The sequence below is a fragment of the Pleuronectes platessa genome, chromosome 5 (assembly GCF_947347685.1).
Source record: "Pleuronectes platessa chromosome 5, fPlePla1.1, whole genome shotgun sequence".
In the NCBI taxonomy this organism is placed as follows: domain Eukaryota; kingdom Metazoa; phylum Chordata; class Actinopteri; order Pleuronectiformes; family Pleuronectidae; genus Pleuronectes; species Pleuronectes platessa.
In genome coordinates this window covers 16,225,909-16,245,206 of record NC_070630.1, presented here as the reverse complement: position 1 = coordinate 16,245,206, position 19,298 = coordinate 16,225,909, and the positions used below count along the sequence as shown (strand labels likewise).

The 19,298-nt window shown below is 40.7% G+C and overlaps 1 protein-coding gene across 3 annotated transcripts; it reads left to right on the top strand.

Moving 5' to 3' along the window:
• Positions 1 to 2,856: 2,856 nt before the first annotated feature.
• Positions 2,857 to 19,283, top strand: cul3b (cullin 3b). 3 transcript variants are annotated; one of them, XM_053421976.1, is made up of 16 exons: positions 2,857 to 3,116; positions 5,645 to 5,842; positions 8,384 to 8,497; positions 9,272 to 9,432; positions 10,252 to 10,366; positions 10,529 to 10,757; positions 11,043 to 11,188; positions 11,704 to 11,880; positions 12,620 to 12,790; positions 13,056 to 13,163; positions 14,739 to 14,863; positions 15,711 to 15,807; positions 16,130 to 16,261; positions 16,385 to 16,571; positions 17,317 to 17,462; positions 18,125 to 19,283. In XM_053421976.1, exons 1-16 carry the CDS (start codon positions 3,054 to 3,056, stop codon positions 18,254 to 18,256), a joined length of 2,301 nt encoding a protein of 766 aa, XP_053277951.1. In that variant the 5' UTR covers positions 2,857 to 3,053; the 3' UTR covers positions 18,257 to 19,283. The 3 variants fall into 3 exon arrangements, with proteins under 3 accessions (XP_053277951.1, XP_053277950.1, XP_053277952.1); XM_053421975.1 differs by having other exon boundaries at positions 16,127 to 16,261; XM_053421977.1 differs by lacking the exons at positions 17,317 to 17,462; positions 18,125 to 19,283 and having other exon boundaries at positions 16,096 to 16,261; positions 16,385 to 16,524.
• Positions 19,284 to 19,298: the final 15 nt, after the last annotated feature.

Below are 19,298 nucleotides of genomic sequence, written 5' to 3'. Positions count from 1 at the left end.
CTAATACTTTTAAAGGTAATGGTAGATGGCTCTCTGATTGGTTTATTGCCCAAAACACACCTCTGAATAGTAAAGAGACAAAACAAATCTTGTGTCGAGTGCAGCAACATTTTGTAATAAATCAAGTACTACAGTGAGAGTTGTGTCTGTTTTTGGATTCAATGTTTGGCAAAAAAATGTATGACTGATGAAGATATCCTATTGATAATTAATATACATTCTTTTTGACAGTTTTATATTTTGAGATTGACCTCAAAATGTAAAACTGTTTTACAGTAAAACTGTTTTAATGAGGGTACCTCATTAGGTGAGAGGTACCCTCTCACCTAATGTCAGCTAGGGTTCGCTCCAGGGACCCTCAAAGGGGTTTTCAACATTTTATTGTTGCTAAACACAGTCAGTCATGAAGCCAAAATAAGCTTAAATGAATAAATACATAAAAAAAAATCTTCTGACAGTTTTCTGATCAATTAGAAATAGTATAAACCATGTTTTTACCCATGATAGGGAGGAGTGACAGAAGCTGTTTTGAGGGAAATAAGAGCCTCTATGTGTCTCTTCATTAGTCAGTTTGAGAATACACAACCTCTGTACTCATCTGATTCGTCCTGTGCAAAGCAGAAACCTGATGCCGCGCTGCAGTGGCTGCAGTCGTAGCTGCTGCTCACCTGACACTCCAAGCGATACCGGCCGGGCCTTTAGCTCAACCTCAGTCCGGTTCTCCCGACACTCGGCTTGGCACCAGTACCTGTCGGCGTACTCCTGTGTTACCGCTGTGATGAAGTAGCTGTCACCAGAGACCAGGTGCCTGGGGGTGGGATCCCTGTGTGGTTTGGACCTGAACCACCAGTAGCTCTTCACAAAAGCAGAGAGGGACTCCACTGTGCACTGCAGGAGCACACTCTCACCCGGGTAGATGTTTGGCCCCGGAGGCTTCACAGAGACACTGGCCTCCAGAGATCCTGCAGGAACAGGGGGGGCTACATTATGGGCTTTTTCATGCCGGGGTTAGGGTTAGGGCTGCTGCGCTGGCTTTCTCACTCTGCCAAGTAACGTCTCTCATCAAGACAGCAGGATTACAGCCAAGGAGTTTAGCTCATAATAAATGATGCACGGAGTGAAATTGTAAGTACAGGTAGTTACAGAATGTGGCTATCTGTAGTTGTTAACGATTGTTACCTGCTTAAATTTAGGTTTACTTGAGGCAAATGAAAGGGAATATTGTAATGAGCTATGTTAACACTAAGCTAGCTAGCTAGCTATTTTGTTAGAAAATGTCTCCAGTGAGCAAGAGTGTGAACGAGCAAATTTGAAATGTAAGAAATAACTATCGACAGCTCTCTATTCTTTGCATTAATATCTATCTCTAGTATTTTAAAACAATAATATCAGTGCCTATAGAATGTTGTTGTTTATAATCAGTTCATATTTGTGTTGTCAAATTTCACAATGACCCTGAAATTCTGTTATCTTATACTGAATGAATGCAAGCAAAGATACAGAGAAAAATCACACTCTTTCTGATTGAACCAATCTATTAACTGTAAGAAACATGGATATCCGCAGCCCCAAATGAGCCCAAAAAAAAGCACGCAAACATTCAGCATCCTTAGGGGCTAAGCCCCCCCTTTCTTTCAACCCTAGAAACGCCCCTGCGAACAGCCCAAGTATTTAACATGGGGGAGGAAAGGAGGCTGACAGACTTTCGCAGCGCTTCTACCTCCGGTGCGTCCCCGGGGTTAGAGGATGATGGTGTGACGTTAATGTATTGTTTTACATTGCATGTGTCACGTCATGATAAATCCGTCTCCTATGTCGCCTGTACCAGGAGCCGTCCCTGTCACTGGTTATCTTGGCTCGCTGTCTGGCCGGTAACCAGCCGTCCGGACCGCTCCGTGAATAAGGAGGAGGACATGTTTCTTTACTTGGAATGCGGCCACTTTATTTCTCGGATATACAGTAGGAGCAACACACTGTTCCGACAGTAAAGGCAAGGGGTAGTGATGGATAAGGTTTTCTTTAACAAGTTAAGTCTTTTATTCTCACTTTCCACCTTAAAACTATGAAATGAACTGAACTATGATCTAGTTCAGAATTAAAATGGTGAACTATGAACGCGAACTATTCATGTTTACTTGTATGAACTGAACTTGGAACTAGTTCATGAGAGGTGTGAACTTGCACAACACTGGTTGTCAGCTTTATAGAGATTATGTAAGTCACTCTTGATTATTATGCACAACATTGATTTATCTCATTTACAAAATTTGCAGCATAATGCCAAGAAAAGAGACTCCAAAAGCAAAAGGACAGGCAACTGCAACTCAGTGTAGCAGCTCTCTTTTATCTTGAATCAGGCCATCAACTAGTAAAACAAATATGGGTATATAATAAACAGTATTATAAGTTGAAAATATCATACTTTGTTTTTTGTTTATTTAGTATTATTATTTTTAATTATAAATAATTTTGGCGATGGGTGGCTTTTTTTTTTGGTTTGAGCACCTGCCCCCCAAAATGTCTGCAGATGCCTGTGTGCCGTTAATATATTGTTTTACATTGCATGTGTCACGTCATCATAAATCAGTCTCTTTTTGCGCCCTAGGCAACCTCCTATGTTGCCTGTACCAGGAGCCGCCCCTGATCATACTTATGTCTTGTCACTTACGTACATTTTATTAACTATGTGTTTTGAAAGCGTGAATGTATTAGTATTAGTAGTATTAGTAGTATTAGTACATTAGTGATGTATTATTTCTATACCGTGGTACTAGTGGTTTGCGTTCAGGTGCCAGTAGTAGTTCAGATGTTGATTTCTCGCGTGAGTTGGGCTACGTGAGCTCTGCGCAATGAGAAGTGCAGCGCCTCCGCCATTGCTGCATGAACAAGTCTCGGATTTGGCGTCGGGCTGTCAACAATAAACTTGCGGCGCCGCGACGCGGAGCTACGAGGTCGAGTGAAAGCTCGTCGGCTGCTCCACAAACCAGTCGCCACCCCCGACACTCCCCGGAGAACACGTTCATGTGAATACAGAGCCCACGGACGAGGCAACCATGTCCAATCTCAGCAAAGGCGGCACCAAGAAGGACACCAAAATGAGGATACGGGCCTTTCCTGTAAGTGCACGCCGCCGTCGGTGCGCTGCCTGCCCGTCAGGCGGCGACTCGACCACCGTGGTCTGGGCTGCCGGCTACATGCTAGCATGCTAATCAGCTGGGCAGCAGAAATTACTTGTCTGCACGTAAACAAAGTGCAGCCGTCAAATGTCCAGTCGCCCTCCCCGTGAGGTGGTCGGTGGGGAAGTTTATCTCCAAACCCCAGAGACGAGTTTTAAATTCAACTTTCACTGTCTTTTACGTTTTAAAACCTCTCAAATCACCAAAACCTTCGCTTGCAGATGGGCTCTGTCGACATGTAGCCGGGGCTAGCGGTAGCAATGGCTCTTGACACTTGTTGTTTTGGCTGCTAATAGCTTTCTTTACCACATGCACCCTATGTTGCTGTGTCTGAGCTTTACATTCGACTGGCATCTCTGTCGGAAGATCATCGCTCTATTTCCAGATGCATGCTAAAATAAGCAGCGACGTTGCCACAGCTGTAAATGGATGCTAACAAAAAAACCATAGCAGCTAGCCCTGGTTTTTGCTTTGCATTAATGTCCCTGCCTCTGATGGTTCCAAGTCCTCTTTTTGTTTTCAATTCTTTGGTAGAAACCGTGACGGGGGACTCGTCTCCTCGTCTACCTGACACTCCCTTTGTCTGCTAGTCACAGAAAGACCTCATTTATGAACTGACCTCATTCTGCTTTAAATGAAATGTCAGCCTGTCTGTGACTGTGCATGATCCACATCCTTTGTATGTGAGCATGTTTGTGTAAATACAGTGGGACTTTATTTGTGGGACCCAGCCTTGACAGAGACATGCATGCCATCAGGCCTCTTGACATGCATGTGTATGGACATGTCTGTGGAGAGGGAGTACAAACCGTTCCTTCTCACCAGAGGTGGCACTTGGGAAGTTCTCTCCTGTGGCCATCGCTGCTGTGAGGCCCACAAACATGCTGAGGAGAAATACTTAGGTGTAAAGCTTTTGAGGTTAGTTTTTATAACGAGGCTCCCTCCCATACCATTTTCCCTTCCAGATACAGAGTCCTACACCTGTACTCAGTGTATTGGCCGATACAGAGTAATTGCCAATATTATAGCTTGTTCTGGTTAAAATATATGAAATCACTTCTTCGTCACCGCCCTAAAAAAAACTGTTAAGTGGCAGTTGTGAAGTGGCGAAGAGGAAGTGATTTCTGGCAAAAGAAAATTGCAGTTTTATCTGGGTAGAACTAATATACATTTAGGAGGTATTGGATTGTTACATAGATTTCCATACTCGTATTGGAGACATTTCCAATGCTGATATCGGTATTTGAACATCACGTGATGTGTTCCAGCTCAGTGAAGAATTACATGTGTGTGGGTGACTGAAACATCATCTCGCCTGCTCTTCCTTATTGTGATGAATCAAACACATTTCCAACCACACCAGACAAATGAAAGCTCCCAGTGTTTAATCGGTATTCGGAAGGTGTTATTGTGCAGTTTGTTACATCAGTTGGAGAGCTACTGTGGAGCTCCAAACAAAAGAAAAGATTCCTTAGTTTGGGGGTTCCTTGTCTTCCTCAAGCACACTAGGGTAGGACATAGTAGAAATTAAACATCTGACTTCTAACCCTTCTGGGATTGACTGCCTTACTTTATGCCAATAATTGGGTTAATTTGGTTTTGAGAAAGATGTCTAAGGTTAAGTGACAGTAACTCAATAAGGAGACCTGATTGATTCTTTTAAACTTGAACCAAACACAAATACTGGAGCAACATACCAGGGTTAACAAGGCATCGCAAAACTTTTGAGAATTTTAAAAGTACCTCTTAACCCACAGAGTGTTATGTTATAACTCTAGTGTTACCTCTCATCAAAAGCTGTAGTACTGAGGGAAAGCCCATTTGTGACAGTGAAGCTCAGTCTTTTGTTACTACGCATTATTTAGATGCAACTACTGTCACTGAGGGGTTGTTTCAAACGAGCTGCGATGGTAACTGCTCTCTGCTGAGCTGTTAGCATCGCTGTAACATTAGGACTTTTTGATGTAATGCAGTATTTTATCTCCTGACTGATTCTCCCAGACCTTTCTGTTAGGTTTAGTGAAGATCCTGTATTATTCGCTATAATAAGCAGATGGTTCTCCAGGGGAGGAAGTGCCGCAATAGAATTGCAGCCTGGGGCAAAAGGGGCCTTTACCAGCACAATAAGTTCACAGACAGCAAAGATGTGGGAGCTTATTAGAGGCAGGGGGAGTATGATACAGATATATTAATGTGGTACATTCTCAATAATATAGTAAATGAATAATGAGTGTGAATTGATGTATATGCAATATCACAGCCCTTACAAACAGGTTTTGGTTATTAATTGGACTAATCAGGTAGTCTAATTATTCTGCACCTCGTTCCCTGGCCCACATTTCTAACTCGAGGTAAAAACTGCTCAGAAGTTGGAGACTTTTCTGTGTAGAGGTTTGTTCTATGAAAAAAGAGCATTGCTTCAAATAATACAATTTGATGGTAATTTTAATATTGGCTGTCGTTTGCAGATGACAATGGATGAGAAGTATGTCAACAACATCTGGGACCTTCTGAAGAACGCCATTCAGGAGATACAGAGGAAGAACAACAGCGGCCTGAGCTTTGAGGAGTTGTACAGGAACGCCTACACAATGGTGCTCCACAAGCACGGCGAGAAGCTGTACACGGGCCTGCGGGAGGTCGTCACCGAACACCTTATCAACAAAGTAAGACTAACTGAGACTATGGGATAACACGGTTGCAGAACTTTAAGTACATTTTGGCGGCACCGGTTCGGATTACACACTCCGTAGTAAACATATAAGTAATTCCTTAGCCTTACGAACCCTTACTATCTTGAAATGCACATATAAAAATAGCCCAATATCATTAATAAGAAAATGTGAGGTTTTCAGTGAAGAAATAAAAAGATCCAGAAATGTCCACCAGTGAGGCGTGGTTAATAATCATCAAAGTTATATGTTGACAGAATTATTGAATAAATGCATTTGATTAATGTTTCTGTTTTTGTGTTAAAAAATCTATGACTTATCTGTCACTCAAGTTTGTAATATGTAATTACTGATACCAGTGCTTCCTATTAATTATCTTGACCGCCATAGTCTAATTTGTCCAAACACAGTTTCATATTTCATGATACCGTAAGAGTTCCCTCATTTGGTGTGTGCAGCTCAATTTACTGCGTGCTCACTCGCACTGTTGTACTAGGGGGCCTGCTCACGTTATGGTCCATAATGTTTTTAGCGTTCAAGCAGACAGTCGGGCCTTATAATTTCAGCTGCAGTTCTGGTATGTAGTGCAGTACTTTATCTCATGTGAGATCTTATCTTCCACTCTTAGGTCTCTGTGTGGCTGTCAGTCTGAATCTGTTTTGCTTGAAAGTGACCTACGTGCACCTTCACAACCATTAATTGAATTAAATCTGCGGCAAACACTGCTGGTATAAGGTAGTTAAGATAGTATTGCTAAAATCAAGAATTGGGTCTCCACTGAAAGTTTAGATTTTACAATTTATAAATTCTCTCCACTTACTATGATTACAATCACTGATCATTCAAAATGTAATGAGACCTATTGATTGAATTCTGAATTTAAGCGAATTGCTTGAAACCTTTTCGATAGGGTTTTTCTTTTTTGACAGAATCTGCTACAAGTTCCGTTTTAAGTTTCACATAATGATATGTCCTGTCTCTCATGTTTGCTGGGAATTTATTTTCAGAGCTTGTGACTCGAGTCTTATCTCGTGGGGGTTTGCAAAATTCTTTGAGGATCACCTAGACCTTGGTTTGACAGATTTAACATTTCTGACCGGAGTCTGTATACATGCAGTGTCCTTGAGTGGTAATATAGATCTAGATTTGAGCTGTACAAGTTTACTCTTTCATACAGCTTTAGCCTTGTGTCTTACAGGAGCGCGAATGTGTGTGTTTTTGAATGATGCCTTTACAGAAGGCAGTTTTCTCAAAGTGGGCATTTTGTTGACTTATTTAACTGAAGAAATACGTTGAAAATGAAATGGTAGTCTTGCCAAATGTCAGTGAATTCCATTATTCTACGAAGTATTCAAGGGACAGCATTACAATGCTGATCCTGTAACTATAAGTTTAGTTTTTCCTAAGCTGTCACGTATTTGTTGCTGCACATCATTAGCATCAAAGTTTGACCATGTGATATTTGTAGTTGGTGCTTCTGTGTGATTCTCACTGATTGACATTTCAGCAGGCGGCTGTTGTGTATCAGCCAAATAGTTTAACAGCTTAATGAAATATACGTTCTCAACTTGACAGGCTTAGTAAATTAGCAGCGAGGGACTGTCAACAAGAAGCAGATCAAAGAAGAGACACCTGACACTGGAGTGTGTTTTTATTTGCTAATAACGATCCAAATATCCCTTCCATTGAAAGAGTGGTAATGGTAACATGCAGCCTAGAAAGTTACAAACACATCTCAGACACAAACTTTGAAAACAACTCAAACATGACAGGTTTCTTTTGCTTCACAGCCATTAGATCTTACAGTGCCGCACTTTAAGGTTATTCTATTTCTCAGTTGGTTTTATGTTTGGTCTAATGATTTCTGTCGTCAATAATTGCTGAAAGAAGGATTTGCAGAGGAGAAATGACTTTGAACAATGATATTATTTTTCAGTTTTCCGAACCAGCACTGAGCAGCGGGACAGGACACTAGGTGAAATTTGAAGCCAACACAAAAATCCTGCTCATGATAGTTTAACTACGGCCAAAGTTTTGCTAAAAATATCAATTTTTTTACAGTTGCGTCATAAAAACCATGAGTTTGCATTATGAGTGTTTGAGTTAGGAATCTTCAGATTAATGGGTCCGTCTTCAACATGCTGTGTTGATGTGTAAAGTAACAAGTTGGTGATTCTGTGAGACCTGGATCCATCGTAACATGAGGGGCAGTAGGTAATTCATCATCTCTGTTCAGTGAAGATGAAAAAAACAAAAAAGAAGGTCGGTGTGCCCTTAAGAATCTTACTCTAGAGAGACTTTAGTTTACTTTGCTGAGTCACACTGCAGTGTGACTTTTATCAAGCTGTTTGTTGTGTGCCTGACTAGAAGAGAGACAGCTTGAGTTACAGGCAATTCTTCTGGTCAACAATACATTTTAAGTTGTTTGTTCATGGTCTGGCATTTTGTTGACACTTTAACTGCAGATCTGTACTTTAAGATGCCCCCCCCCCCCCCCATCTTATGTTCATGTGTGTTTCTCTGTTTCACTCACAGGTAAGAGAAGACGTCCTCAACTCCCTAAACAATAACTTCCTCCAAACCCTAAATCAGGCCTGGAATGACCATCAGACAGCGATGGTGATGATCAGAGACATCCTGATGTATATGGTGAGTAGCTGATGTTTCCCAATATACTCACAACACATTTAGGCCACACCCACAATACCATATTTTAGTTTGACATGGCATCACTGTTGCTGCATTTCAGTCTGGACAGGCAGAAGCAGAGATGTTTTGAAGTCACTTCCTAATTGGTTCTTATCAGTCTCGACACGCTTCCAATACTTTATTTCAAGCCTTTTTCAAACATGACCTCAGGGTATAATCCGGAAAATTGGCTACGGAGTTTATCCATAGTTCGCCTTTAACAAAATTGTTGCTTCTGCCGGGTTTGTAGAAGCGTCATTGACCCCAACTCGCTCCCGGTGAATCCTGCTTTGTTCGCACATCGACTTATCCTGGATTTCTACAGACTTTATTCTCGGAGGCCAGGTCTGCGGAAACTATGTGGTCACTCTACATTTACATTCACGCATGCATCTCCTCCAGAGAAAATACAGAGGATCTGCGGATTCCAGTGCATGTCTGAAAGCAGCTTCAGTAACAGGTCCACCTTGTTGGAACAAGGAAACAAATCCACTGTCTTACTTTTCACCAATGTTGTTCCTTATTTGTAGTATTTTCTGTAACTAAACAACCAACTGCAGAGTAGAATATAAACTTGTTGTGTATTGAAAGTATTCTTCATCAGACTAAGTAATATCACACATCGGTAAAATATGATATAATAATTATTATGTTATCAGAAAAAGGCTGATGATACAATGAGATAATCTTTTTTTTTCAAGTGACGATTCTCTTTTTTTTGTGTTTGTCTCACAGGACCGGGTTTATGTGCAGCAGAACAACGTAGAGAACGTCTACAACCTGGGTCTTATCATCTTTAGGGATCAGGTGGTTCGCTACGGCTGCATCAGAGACCACCTCCGACAGACCCTCCTGGACATGATAGCTCGCGAGAGGAAGGGGGAGGTGGTGGACAGGTAGGCAAACTTTCAACCCAGGATTGAGTGCATGGAGAATTAAGTTTAAAAGTTTATTAAATTTACATCCATCATAGTCAATTACTGTAATCAAGGAAAATTATAAATCTGCATGTGTCACTAGAATTGGACAGGATGCATGATTTTAAAGAGCTGTCTGATAGATTTGTTACAACTACAACAGCCAGGATGTTAATGCAGTGGAAATCGCTTATAGGGATCAAAGATATAGTAATCAACCGTTTATATGGAAGAAAAAGCTTGGGACAGAATTGATCCTATACAAATGCTGTTTAAATAATTCAATTATAGTGATCAAATAATCCACTTACAGCGTTCATTTTGGGTCTTTTTATGCAGGTTTGGAATGTAAAAAGTTTTTACTTGGTATTAAGTTATATATTAATTAACTGTTACTATGTGTCTCTATAATTCGCGCTGCGCACTGCCAACCGAATCGAGCCAAACCAAACTCTGCCATCTCCTCTGGTTCTCCATACATGGTCTCAGTTTAGAAATTCTGTTGTTCTTACCCAGTCTGAATTTTCATGTGCGTCCGATCTCACTGTGTGTTTGTCACATGTGAGTGTGTGGGAGAGAGTGAGAGTGAGCTCAATCCAGTAGATGCCACGCAATTCGTTTATAGAAATCAACCGGTTCTATATGATCATTTTTTCCCATGATCATTATAATGGGTTCACTGTAATAACTTTAACATGAGCATCCAGAAAGGTTCTCTGTTTAATATTTTAGGTTTTGTGTAGTGTCTTGCATTACTGATTGTGCTGACAACATTTGGTCTGTCTCTCTTTCCTCCAGGGGGGCCATTAGAAATGCCTGCCAAATGTTGATGATCCTCGGCCTTGAAGGGAGATCTGTTTATGAAGAAGACTTTGAGGCACCCTTCTTAGAAATGTCTGCAGAATTCTTTCAGGTTTGTGAGAGAATTTCCCCACGGCTGATCATTGTTTATTATTTTTTTGGATCCCTGTTAGTTGTTGGCTTGGCTACACCTTCCGTCTCTGGGATCCATATAAAAAATACAATGACGTCAATGAAGATCATTGTCAAAACATCTTTTTCTGTGTTTATTTAGATGGAGAGCCAAAAGTTCCTAGCAGAAAACAGTGCCAGTGTGTACATAAAGAAGGTGGAAGCCAGGATTAACGAGGAGATCGAGCGGGTGATGCACTGCCTGGATAAGTCCACGGAGGAGCCAATTGTCAAGGTGGTGGAGAGGGAGCTCATCTCCAAACACATGAAAACGATTGTGGAGATGGAGAACTCCGGCCTGGTCCACATGCTCAAGAATGGCAAAACAGACGGTAAGCTCTCTTTTATATGCAACCTATACTACAGGTTTTGGTGGAAGTTGTTCATCTATCAGTGATAATTAAATGCTCAAAGTAGCAGTATATTTCACTTACACAAAACAGAAAAATAGTGGATCAGTAATGCCGTTACAATGTGTTCCCCTTTCTCGCATCAGAAAGTAAGTTCATACACGTGCAAATGAACCGTCTCTCAAGCAGATCTCTCAAACAGTCATTATCAGCCACTTGAAAGAGTTTCTGATGTGTGCCTGTGTACTCATGAATATCCATCTACAGACCTGGCCTGCATGTACAAGCTGTTCAGCAGAGTTCCCAATGGGCTGAAGACCATGTGTGAATGTATGAGCTCGTATCTGCGGGAGCAAGGCAAGGCGCTCGTGTCGGAGGAGGGAGAGGGAAAGAACCCTGTGGACTACATCCAGGTAAGATGCTCGGTTGCAGTCTGTTGAAGCACAGCTGTAATGTGTTTTCAGTCAATGAGAGAGGAGAAGACAGTGGTCCTAACATCTAGCCTTGTTAGAGATCATGCAGTAGTTTCCACTGGCTAAGCAGGCATTAGCACCATCGCGTGCAAAGCCTTGATCATAATGCACTTCCCATCAGACCCTGTGAGACTGTGGCCACAAACCATGATGGTTTATGCCTTCATCTGCACTCTGTTGTTGCAATGTGCTGAATATCCTGGGAGGTTATCAAGCGCATAGAGAGAACGCACTGTATTTGAAAGACTCTGTTTTAAGCTAGTGTGGAATATTTTCTGTGGTTTGCAGTTTTACTCCTACATTCGTGCTGTTACTCTGATCCAACAGACTCTGTGCTTTTTATTCTATTAGATCGACTCTTTCACTCACTTTATCTGCTGTTGGAGCTTTAATTGCTGTGTTAAGCTACTACTAATACAAACGTTGGCTGTGTCATCCTTGTCTGCTTACCACAGGGTTTGCTGGACCTGAAGTCCCGATTCGACCGTTTCCTCCTGGAGTCCTTCAATAACGATCGGCTCTTCAAGCAAACTATTGCTGGGGACTTTGAGTACTTCCTTAACCTCAACTCTCGCTCGCCCGAGTACCTCTCACTCTTCATTGATGACAAACTGAAGAAAGGCGTCAAAGGGGTAAGTGATCTATACTTTTTTGTTTTATTATTATTTTGTACACTTGCCATATATTTTTATGAACTTCTTATTTAGGTTTGATGCCAACACTGAAACATGCCACCATTTCAAATTTTTATGGAAAACTAAAAAACTTCCTAGAGAAATTTGCTTATTACTAGAGCCTGGCCAAAACATCAACTGGCTGAAAATATCGGATGATAAAAGTCTTTCTCAGACTCATTGGGATCTCTGTTTATTTTTGCCAATATGCACCGATATAAAAACGTTTATATAACAGACTAAACGATGCAGAAAAGCTGTGCATTTATGTTTACATTTTCCTCAAAAATTTGGTCTTCTTAATAAAAGGTGTATATTTGGTTATACCTGTCGTGTCTTTTTATTTATAGTTATCGATATGAAGTTTACGTATGACTTAACAGGATTTATTTAAGTGGTCTATTATCCTGTTCATTGAAATGTGGTGGATCTGGATCTACTTTGAGTGAATGCTGCAGCACAAGCTGAAGTCATGTACATTTTTGTTCCACTGCTGTTAAGAATATTGATGCAAAACACAAGACTAAGATAAAATTCAAATAATTTTATTTGTGTATTTCAGTTTAGTAGCTTGTTCTGCCTATCAATGCTGATCAGTACAGCTGCTCCTAACCTCACCTGCTGTGTCCTCTGCTCACATGACGGATGTATCATGGTCCCTGTGTCACTCTATTTTTTTTTTTTTTTCTTCATCCAGCTGACAGAGCAGGAGGTGGAGTCTATACTAGACAAGGCCATGGTGCTTTTCCGCTTCATGCAGGAGAAGGACGTGTTTGAGAGATACTACAAGCAGCACCTGGCCCGCAGGCTGCTCACCAACAAGAGCGTCTCTGATGACTCTGAGAAAAACATGATCTCAAAGCTCAAGGTGAGCACGAGATTTCAGACAAAGTTTTTCATGGAATGAAAAACCTTAAGCCCTAGAGATGCAGAGAAGTGTTTATCAAGCTGACATTTTTAATTGTATCTACTGTAAAGCTCCATATTAAGCATTTCAAGTTTATTTGAAGTAAAGGTACATGACAAAGGTAATTTAAATAGTGGCTATGAATAATTAGGCCGTGTCAACTTCAAATTGACTAATTTGTTGACCACCAGTTTTTGATTCACCTTCCTCTGTTCTAATTGCTCAGACCGAGTGCGGCTGTCAGTTCACCTCTAAACTGGAGGGCATGTTCCGGGACATGAGCATCTCTAACACCACCATGGATGAGTTTAGAAATCATCTACAGACAACCGGGGTGAGGAGACACAACACGCCACATCTCATTCTGTCAAATTAGAGAGCCCACTTGTTATCTGTAATAAGTACATGGCTGCTCTAATGATTGATCATTGCTGGGTTGCTCAGATACACGAAAACAGTTATTCAGCTAACTCTCTGTAACCTGAGGAAACACGGTGCTAATTCCCAGTTGTGCTTTTTGACACTATAATTAGACTCTGGAATAATCTGTCACTGTGTCTAATTGTTATTGCAATTTGCAATTATTCATTTGCAGTTCATTTCAGTGTATATGTTTCAAGAATACTTTTCAGCCATATCTACTTATCTCTTGTAATTTGTCTTAGCATGCTCACTCAAACATAAAGACAAATATACCTTATTCCTCATATGCTACTAAATACATACATTCAAAAATAGTAATAAACTCATGAATAAATCTAAGACCCAAAAAGGAATAGAATAGCAAATCCTAAATCAAATGTTAAAATAAGTAAAACCTCCACACACAAAAGGACAATTAGTGCAATTTAACTTTAAATCTCACTTTTTAATGTCACTTTGTTTTGCCTCCAGCTCTCCTTGTTTTTGGCGGAGTCGTTTGATTTGTATTTATTCCAATGGCTATAGCGCATGCTTTTGCTATTTTGCCAAACCTGCTGGTTCCTATTTCGGTTTTCTTGGTGTCTTAGGATATTTTGTCTATTTTCTGTATTCGGCTATGTTGTAAATGAGATCTGTACCTCAATTTATTCCCAAGTTAAAATAAAGGAGGAATCAATAAAACTTATAGTTAACATATTGGCACCTGTGGGGTGATTATCAGCAGCAGCAGAGACCCACTAGATAATGAGTATAATAAAAAAGACATCTGCTTTACTGCCCTGTAATAGCCCACAGAGCAGCCTGCAGTGTTCAATCTAGAGCCTTCGGGAGACGGACAGGTTTTGCATAAGTACTATTCCAGACACTATTCCAGTTTGTCTTGTCTTAATGCTTTTGATGCCTCCGCACTGGGGACCGCCAGGAGCCAGAGACATAATGTTTTTGGTATGTCTGTCAGTCCCATTACTGTGAACAAGATATCTCGAGAATGCTTTGAGGGAATTTCCTTGAATTTGGTACAAATATTCACTTGGACAAAAGGATGAACTGATTCGATTTTGGTCAACGCTCAAGGTCACAGTGACCTCACAAAACACATTTTTAGCCTAGTGAAGGTGATATCTTTGGAGTCAATGATTAACTCTTATTTAACTGTAAATAAGAATGTAGAAATATGTACCCAGAAACTGCACTGGTTGGTGGAGGCATCAAACTGCTGTGTGGTAATTTTAGTTATATGCATCTTATTGCACTGTATAGACCTAGACGGTGTAGAAAGTCTAACATAGTTTTTCCGTATTTATCAAAATTATTCTTTCCTGAAATTACAAGATTCAATACTCATAGCTGTTGTGTGACTTAACTGTTGTTTTTATTTTATTCTACTCTCAGCAGTAAAAATCATAAATGTACAATAGCTTTAAGCTGCATGCATAACATAACTATAGACTGATTCTGACTGTGTCCTGTGTTATTCTAACGATAGGTGTCACTTGGAGGAGTCGATCTCACTGTGAGAGTCCTGACCACGGGCTACTGGCCGACACAATCAGCAACACCCAAGTGCAGTATCCCCCCTTCGCCGAGACATGCGTTTGAAGTCTTTAGGAGGTTGGTCTGTTATTATACTTATTACACAGAATAAGAGGTTTATTGCTTATATTTGCATATTGTTTAATATCAGCATGTGTCAGTGTGAAAAGAATGAATATTCAAGAGCTGCATTATGGCTCCGTTCAGACCGAGAGATCTGATCACAAGTGGACAATGTTAACTTGTCTGGTCAAACCTGTCATGACTAGAAAAGTGTTATATAAATACAGACCATTTAAAAGCAAGAGATAAGGAGAGCGAGGTCAGGAGGGGCAGACTGTCTCATGCACAGTGTGCAGCTCTGATATGGAATAAGATTTTACCCATTTGAAAAGAAAATAGAAGTCATCATGTAGTGGTCAGCGTTGATATTATTACAATGTATTTGTACTTGGAAACGATAAAATACTATTAATTCATGGCAAACTGTAACCGTCAGAGGATGTCCACTGAGAAGATGTTCCTTCATACGTGACCCAGAACACATTTGCGTTCACACAGCGATACATTGTGGCCACATGCGTTCCATCACCACCTCTGAATGTGGTCTGAGTGATCTCAAGATACCTAGATACCTGGAGGATCCATTAACTTACAGCTGTCCAGTTGTGATTGGATCTCAGATCAAGGATGTTAATACCTGGTCTGAACAAAGTCTATGTTTAGTTTGAAGCTGACCACAGCGACAATACTTTTCTGTTCTTGAAGATGTGATCTTTTGTGTATTCCAAGAAAGGGAATTGATGAATACATTGGTGCCATCCCATGTTGTCATGGTGTAAACAACGAACGCTTCAGTTGGATTAATTGTAACACGTGGACTATTCTTAGAGACTAACCTAGAGTGACTCAACCCTGTTGTCAGGTTTTACCTTGGTAAGCACAGCGGAAGACAACTCACACTGCAGCACCATATGGGCTCTGCAGACCTAAACGCCACCTTCCACGGCCCCATCAAAAAGGTACATGCTTCCAAATAAGAATAGTATGACCTATTTAGAGTGTCACATGAATGCGCAATGGAAAACAACAAGGTGACCATGTTTTCATTCTTTGTCAATACTGAAGTTTTAGTTTTAAAATTCAGACATGCAATTGTGTCTAAGCAGTGTTGAGTGTTTGAGAATAACGTAACTTTTAAATGTACTGCTGGAAACACTGCAACATTAAAGTAAAATAGTAGTATTGTGAGAAATAATTAAAAGAATAACAACTCATTATTTTCAAGAAATTCTGAACCATGTTTTTAGATTTTGGTCTTTCGTTCTGACTTGACACCAGGAGGATGGGTCAGAGGTCGTTGTGGGAGGAGCTCAGGTGACGGGCTCCAACACGAGGAAGCACATCCTGCAGGTCTCCACCTTCCAGATGACCATCCTCATGCTTTTCAATAACAGAGAGAAGTCTGGCTTTGAGGTACGGTATTTAGTAACATGGATCACAGAAACTATGCCCTTGTGATTTGAGTTTCTCTGTGTGTCACATCTATGGTATTGTGGTCTGGTCTCATAGCCCTGAACTTAATCCCTCCACCTGTAGGAGATCCAGCAGGAGACGGACATCCCCGAGAGGGAGCTGGTGCGAGCGCTGCAATCGCTGGCCTGTGGGAAACCCACTCAGAGAGTTCTTACCAAGGAGCCCAAGTCCAAGGAGATCGAGAATGGCCACGTGTTTACAGTCAATGACCAGTTTACATCCAAACTGCACCGTGTCAAGATCCAGACAGGTTCATAAGATGCTTTCTGATCAGAATAAAAAAAACATTAATTGACATCACTGGTAAAGATGTTCCGATACCGATATTGGCTTCGGAAATGCCTCCAACACTGCTGAAAATGCAGAGACAGGCACAGGAGAGTTTGCAAAACTACTTATCAATCTGATATATTACAAGCTGTACGGCAACTAGCAACTACTATTTTTAGAACAGCAGAAAAAGTGTTAATTTCTGGTTGTGCAGCGTCAGCTATTTGACAACTTTTCATGCTCGAAAGCCCCACAAGTAAAACAATGTTTCCAATTACAACACTAGTATAACGCTAGTGATAGCATCATCACTTTCCTACTCGGTTAGTAGCATACAGCTGTGAAAATACAAAATATCCTATTATTTTTTAAATCAGCTGTCAAATCAGTACTTACTATCAGTCCAGGTGTCAAGAAAATAAAATGGTATCGGAACATTCCCTAATTACCGGTGCATTGTTCTCTATACTTGAATATTATTATACTACATAACTGTATGCTTAACTCAGTCTGTTTAACACTGTTTGATTGGCATAGCAGAGACTTTTATCAGCAAGAGGTGTTTAAATACTGTAAAATCACATTACCATGTACTGCAGTAAATTTAAAATGTTTGACACACTAACCATTTACCTCAACATAAATTATTCATACAGTTACTCTGGAAATAGAGAATAATTGTTTTTGTCATTTGCATTCACCTTCCACTCCTGTTCACTTTCCAGTGGCGGCTAAACAGGGCGAGTCAGACCCCGAGAGGAAGGAGACGCGACAGAAAGTGGACGACGACAGGAAGCACGAGATCGAGGCTGCCATTGTTCGCATCATGAAGTCGAGAAAGAAGATGCAGCACAATGTCCTAGTAGCAGAGGTCAGTCAGTGGAAACTTTTGCTGTTCAAAGGAAAACTTAACCTGACTGTAAAGCCAGAAGCTGAAATAGGCTTTTGTCCATTTTACATATTTCTCAGTACACAGCTCATAAGGCTCTCCTCATTTAGCCTCCCAGTGTTGAATGGAGGCAATGGAGGCAAGAAGGGAGGCCAAAAGTTCAATGGAGCTTGAGGTCAATTGAAATGGAGTCTTTAGCTGTTTTCAGACATGAACCATGGAATATGTTCAGGTATTTTTAATGCAGCAGGAGATTGTGTGGGTCAGACGCTTTCTCAAATCTCTCAAATCTTGTTTTCTTTCAAGTTGACATTTTGCTGGTGTCGTCTACATGTATAACACCTCTTTCATCCTGAGATATATGTACTCTTCCAGTTTCCCCTCCTTCGCATTTCAGAAACATCTTCACCAGCCCTTGTTTTAAAAAGCAGCTTAAATCGTAACAAACCAAATTCACGCAATAAAAATTCAGAACCCATTTATTTCCTTTGACCACAACCTGCCGACAGCACCTGACAGTGCAGCGTAGAGCAATGTAGTGAATGAACAGACATTGAAAGCAACATAAATAAATCGAGGTGATGATGAAGTTTGGATTAGAGGAGATTGTAACATTCTAACCACTGTGTTCTGTGTCTCTGTAGGTCACACAGCAGTTGCGATCACGATTCCTCCCTAGTCCTGTAGTCATCAAGAAGAGGATCGAAGGACTCATTGAGAGGGAATATTTGGCACGAACACCGGAGGACCGTAAAGTGTACACCTATGTAGCGTAAAACAAGTGAATTCAATGAAAGCTAACACGGAGTTGAGAGTTTTTTTGTGGACTGCTATGCTTTGAATGAACTTGGAAGTGCTTTCATCATTGATTCTGGGAAACACTGGGAAGCTTAACTTTTCTTCCATAAATCGTGTAAAACAAAAAAAAAAGACAAACTAAATCATTCATGAGATGGAGGAGTTTTCTAGCAATATTAGATTTCTTCTGCGGGGAGAAATGAAAGGAGGGGATCTAGTTTTGTATAAAAGTCATGTTTCTTGTGGCCTTTGGCGAGAATTGGATGAGCCTGTTTGCAATTGAACCACGTGCTGTCGAGAACAAGCGGCGACATGTTAAAGCGAACGTGTGGCTACATGGAGACCGAGAAAACATTTGAATTCACTCCCCTGTTCTAAATGTCGATGTCAGTGTGTTATGTTTGTGTTTTGTGGCACAACGATGGCTGTTCAGGTTGACAGACACTCTTGGCCTTTTTCTTTCCAGAGGGTTTTAAATTTAAAGAAGAGAACAAAGTGTTAGCTGGTACAGACCTGGTTTACAACAGCAGTGAAAATATTTTTGAGCACTTGAGAAATCTTGAGGAGTGCTTCGTTTATGTTGCAAATACGTCTGTTTTTTTTTTTAGGTTGTTTTAGTTACCGCACCTCACTTCGCTGAAATATTTAATGCCATTTTCAATATTTGTGCCAGGTCTGTACTGGTGGTTACGGAGATCGGGAGCTCTAGCTTCAGAGAAAAATCTCCAGAAATGCCGTCTGCTCTCTCACGACACATTTTTCACTTCAGGCCTTCTCTGGGATCGGCCAAAAAATGAAAACCATCTCCTCTCTTTGAATGGAAGGTTCCTTGTGGTGCAGGTTTCAAAGAGGATTTTTTCATTCTCGACTGCATTTTGAACAGGTGGAACGAGCTCAGCACCGTGTTCTAATGTGTACAAATTGTAAAATAATTATTGTACTCACTGCTAAGGTGGATTGTACAGGGCCTTGTTTTCATCATATTAAATGTAGAATTAAAATAAATGATGGTTTTTTTTC

Coding starts and splice junctions, on each gene's coding strand:
- cul3b (XM_053421975.1), top strand. CDS start 3,054: ATGTCCAATCTCAGCAAAGGCGGCACCAAGAAGGACACCAAAATGAGG. Junction 5,843..8,383: donor CCGAACACCTTATCAACAAA/GTAAGACTAACT, acceptor TTTCACTCACAG/GTAAGAGAAGACGTCCTCAA. Junction 10,367..10,528: donor TGTCTGCAGAATTCTTTCAG/GTTTGTGAGAGA, acceptor GTGTTTATTTAG/ATGGAGAGCCAAAAGTTCCT.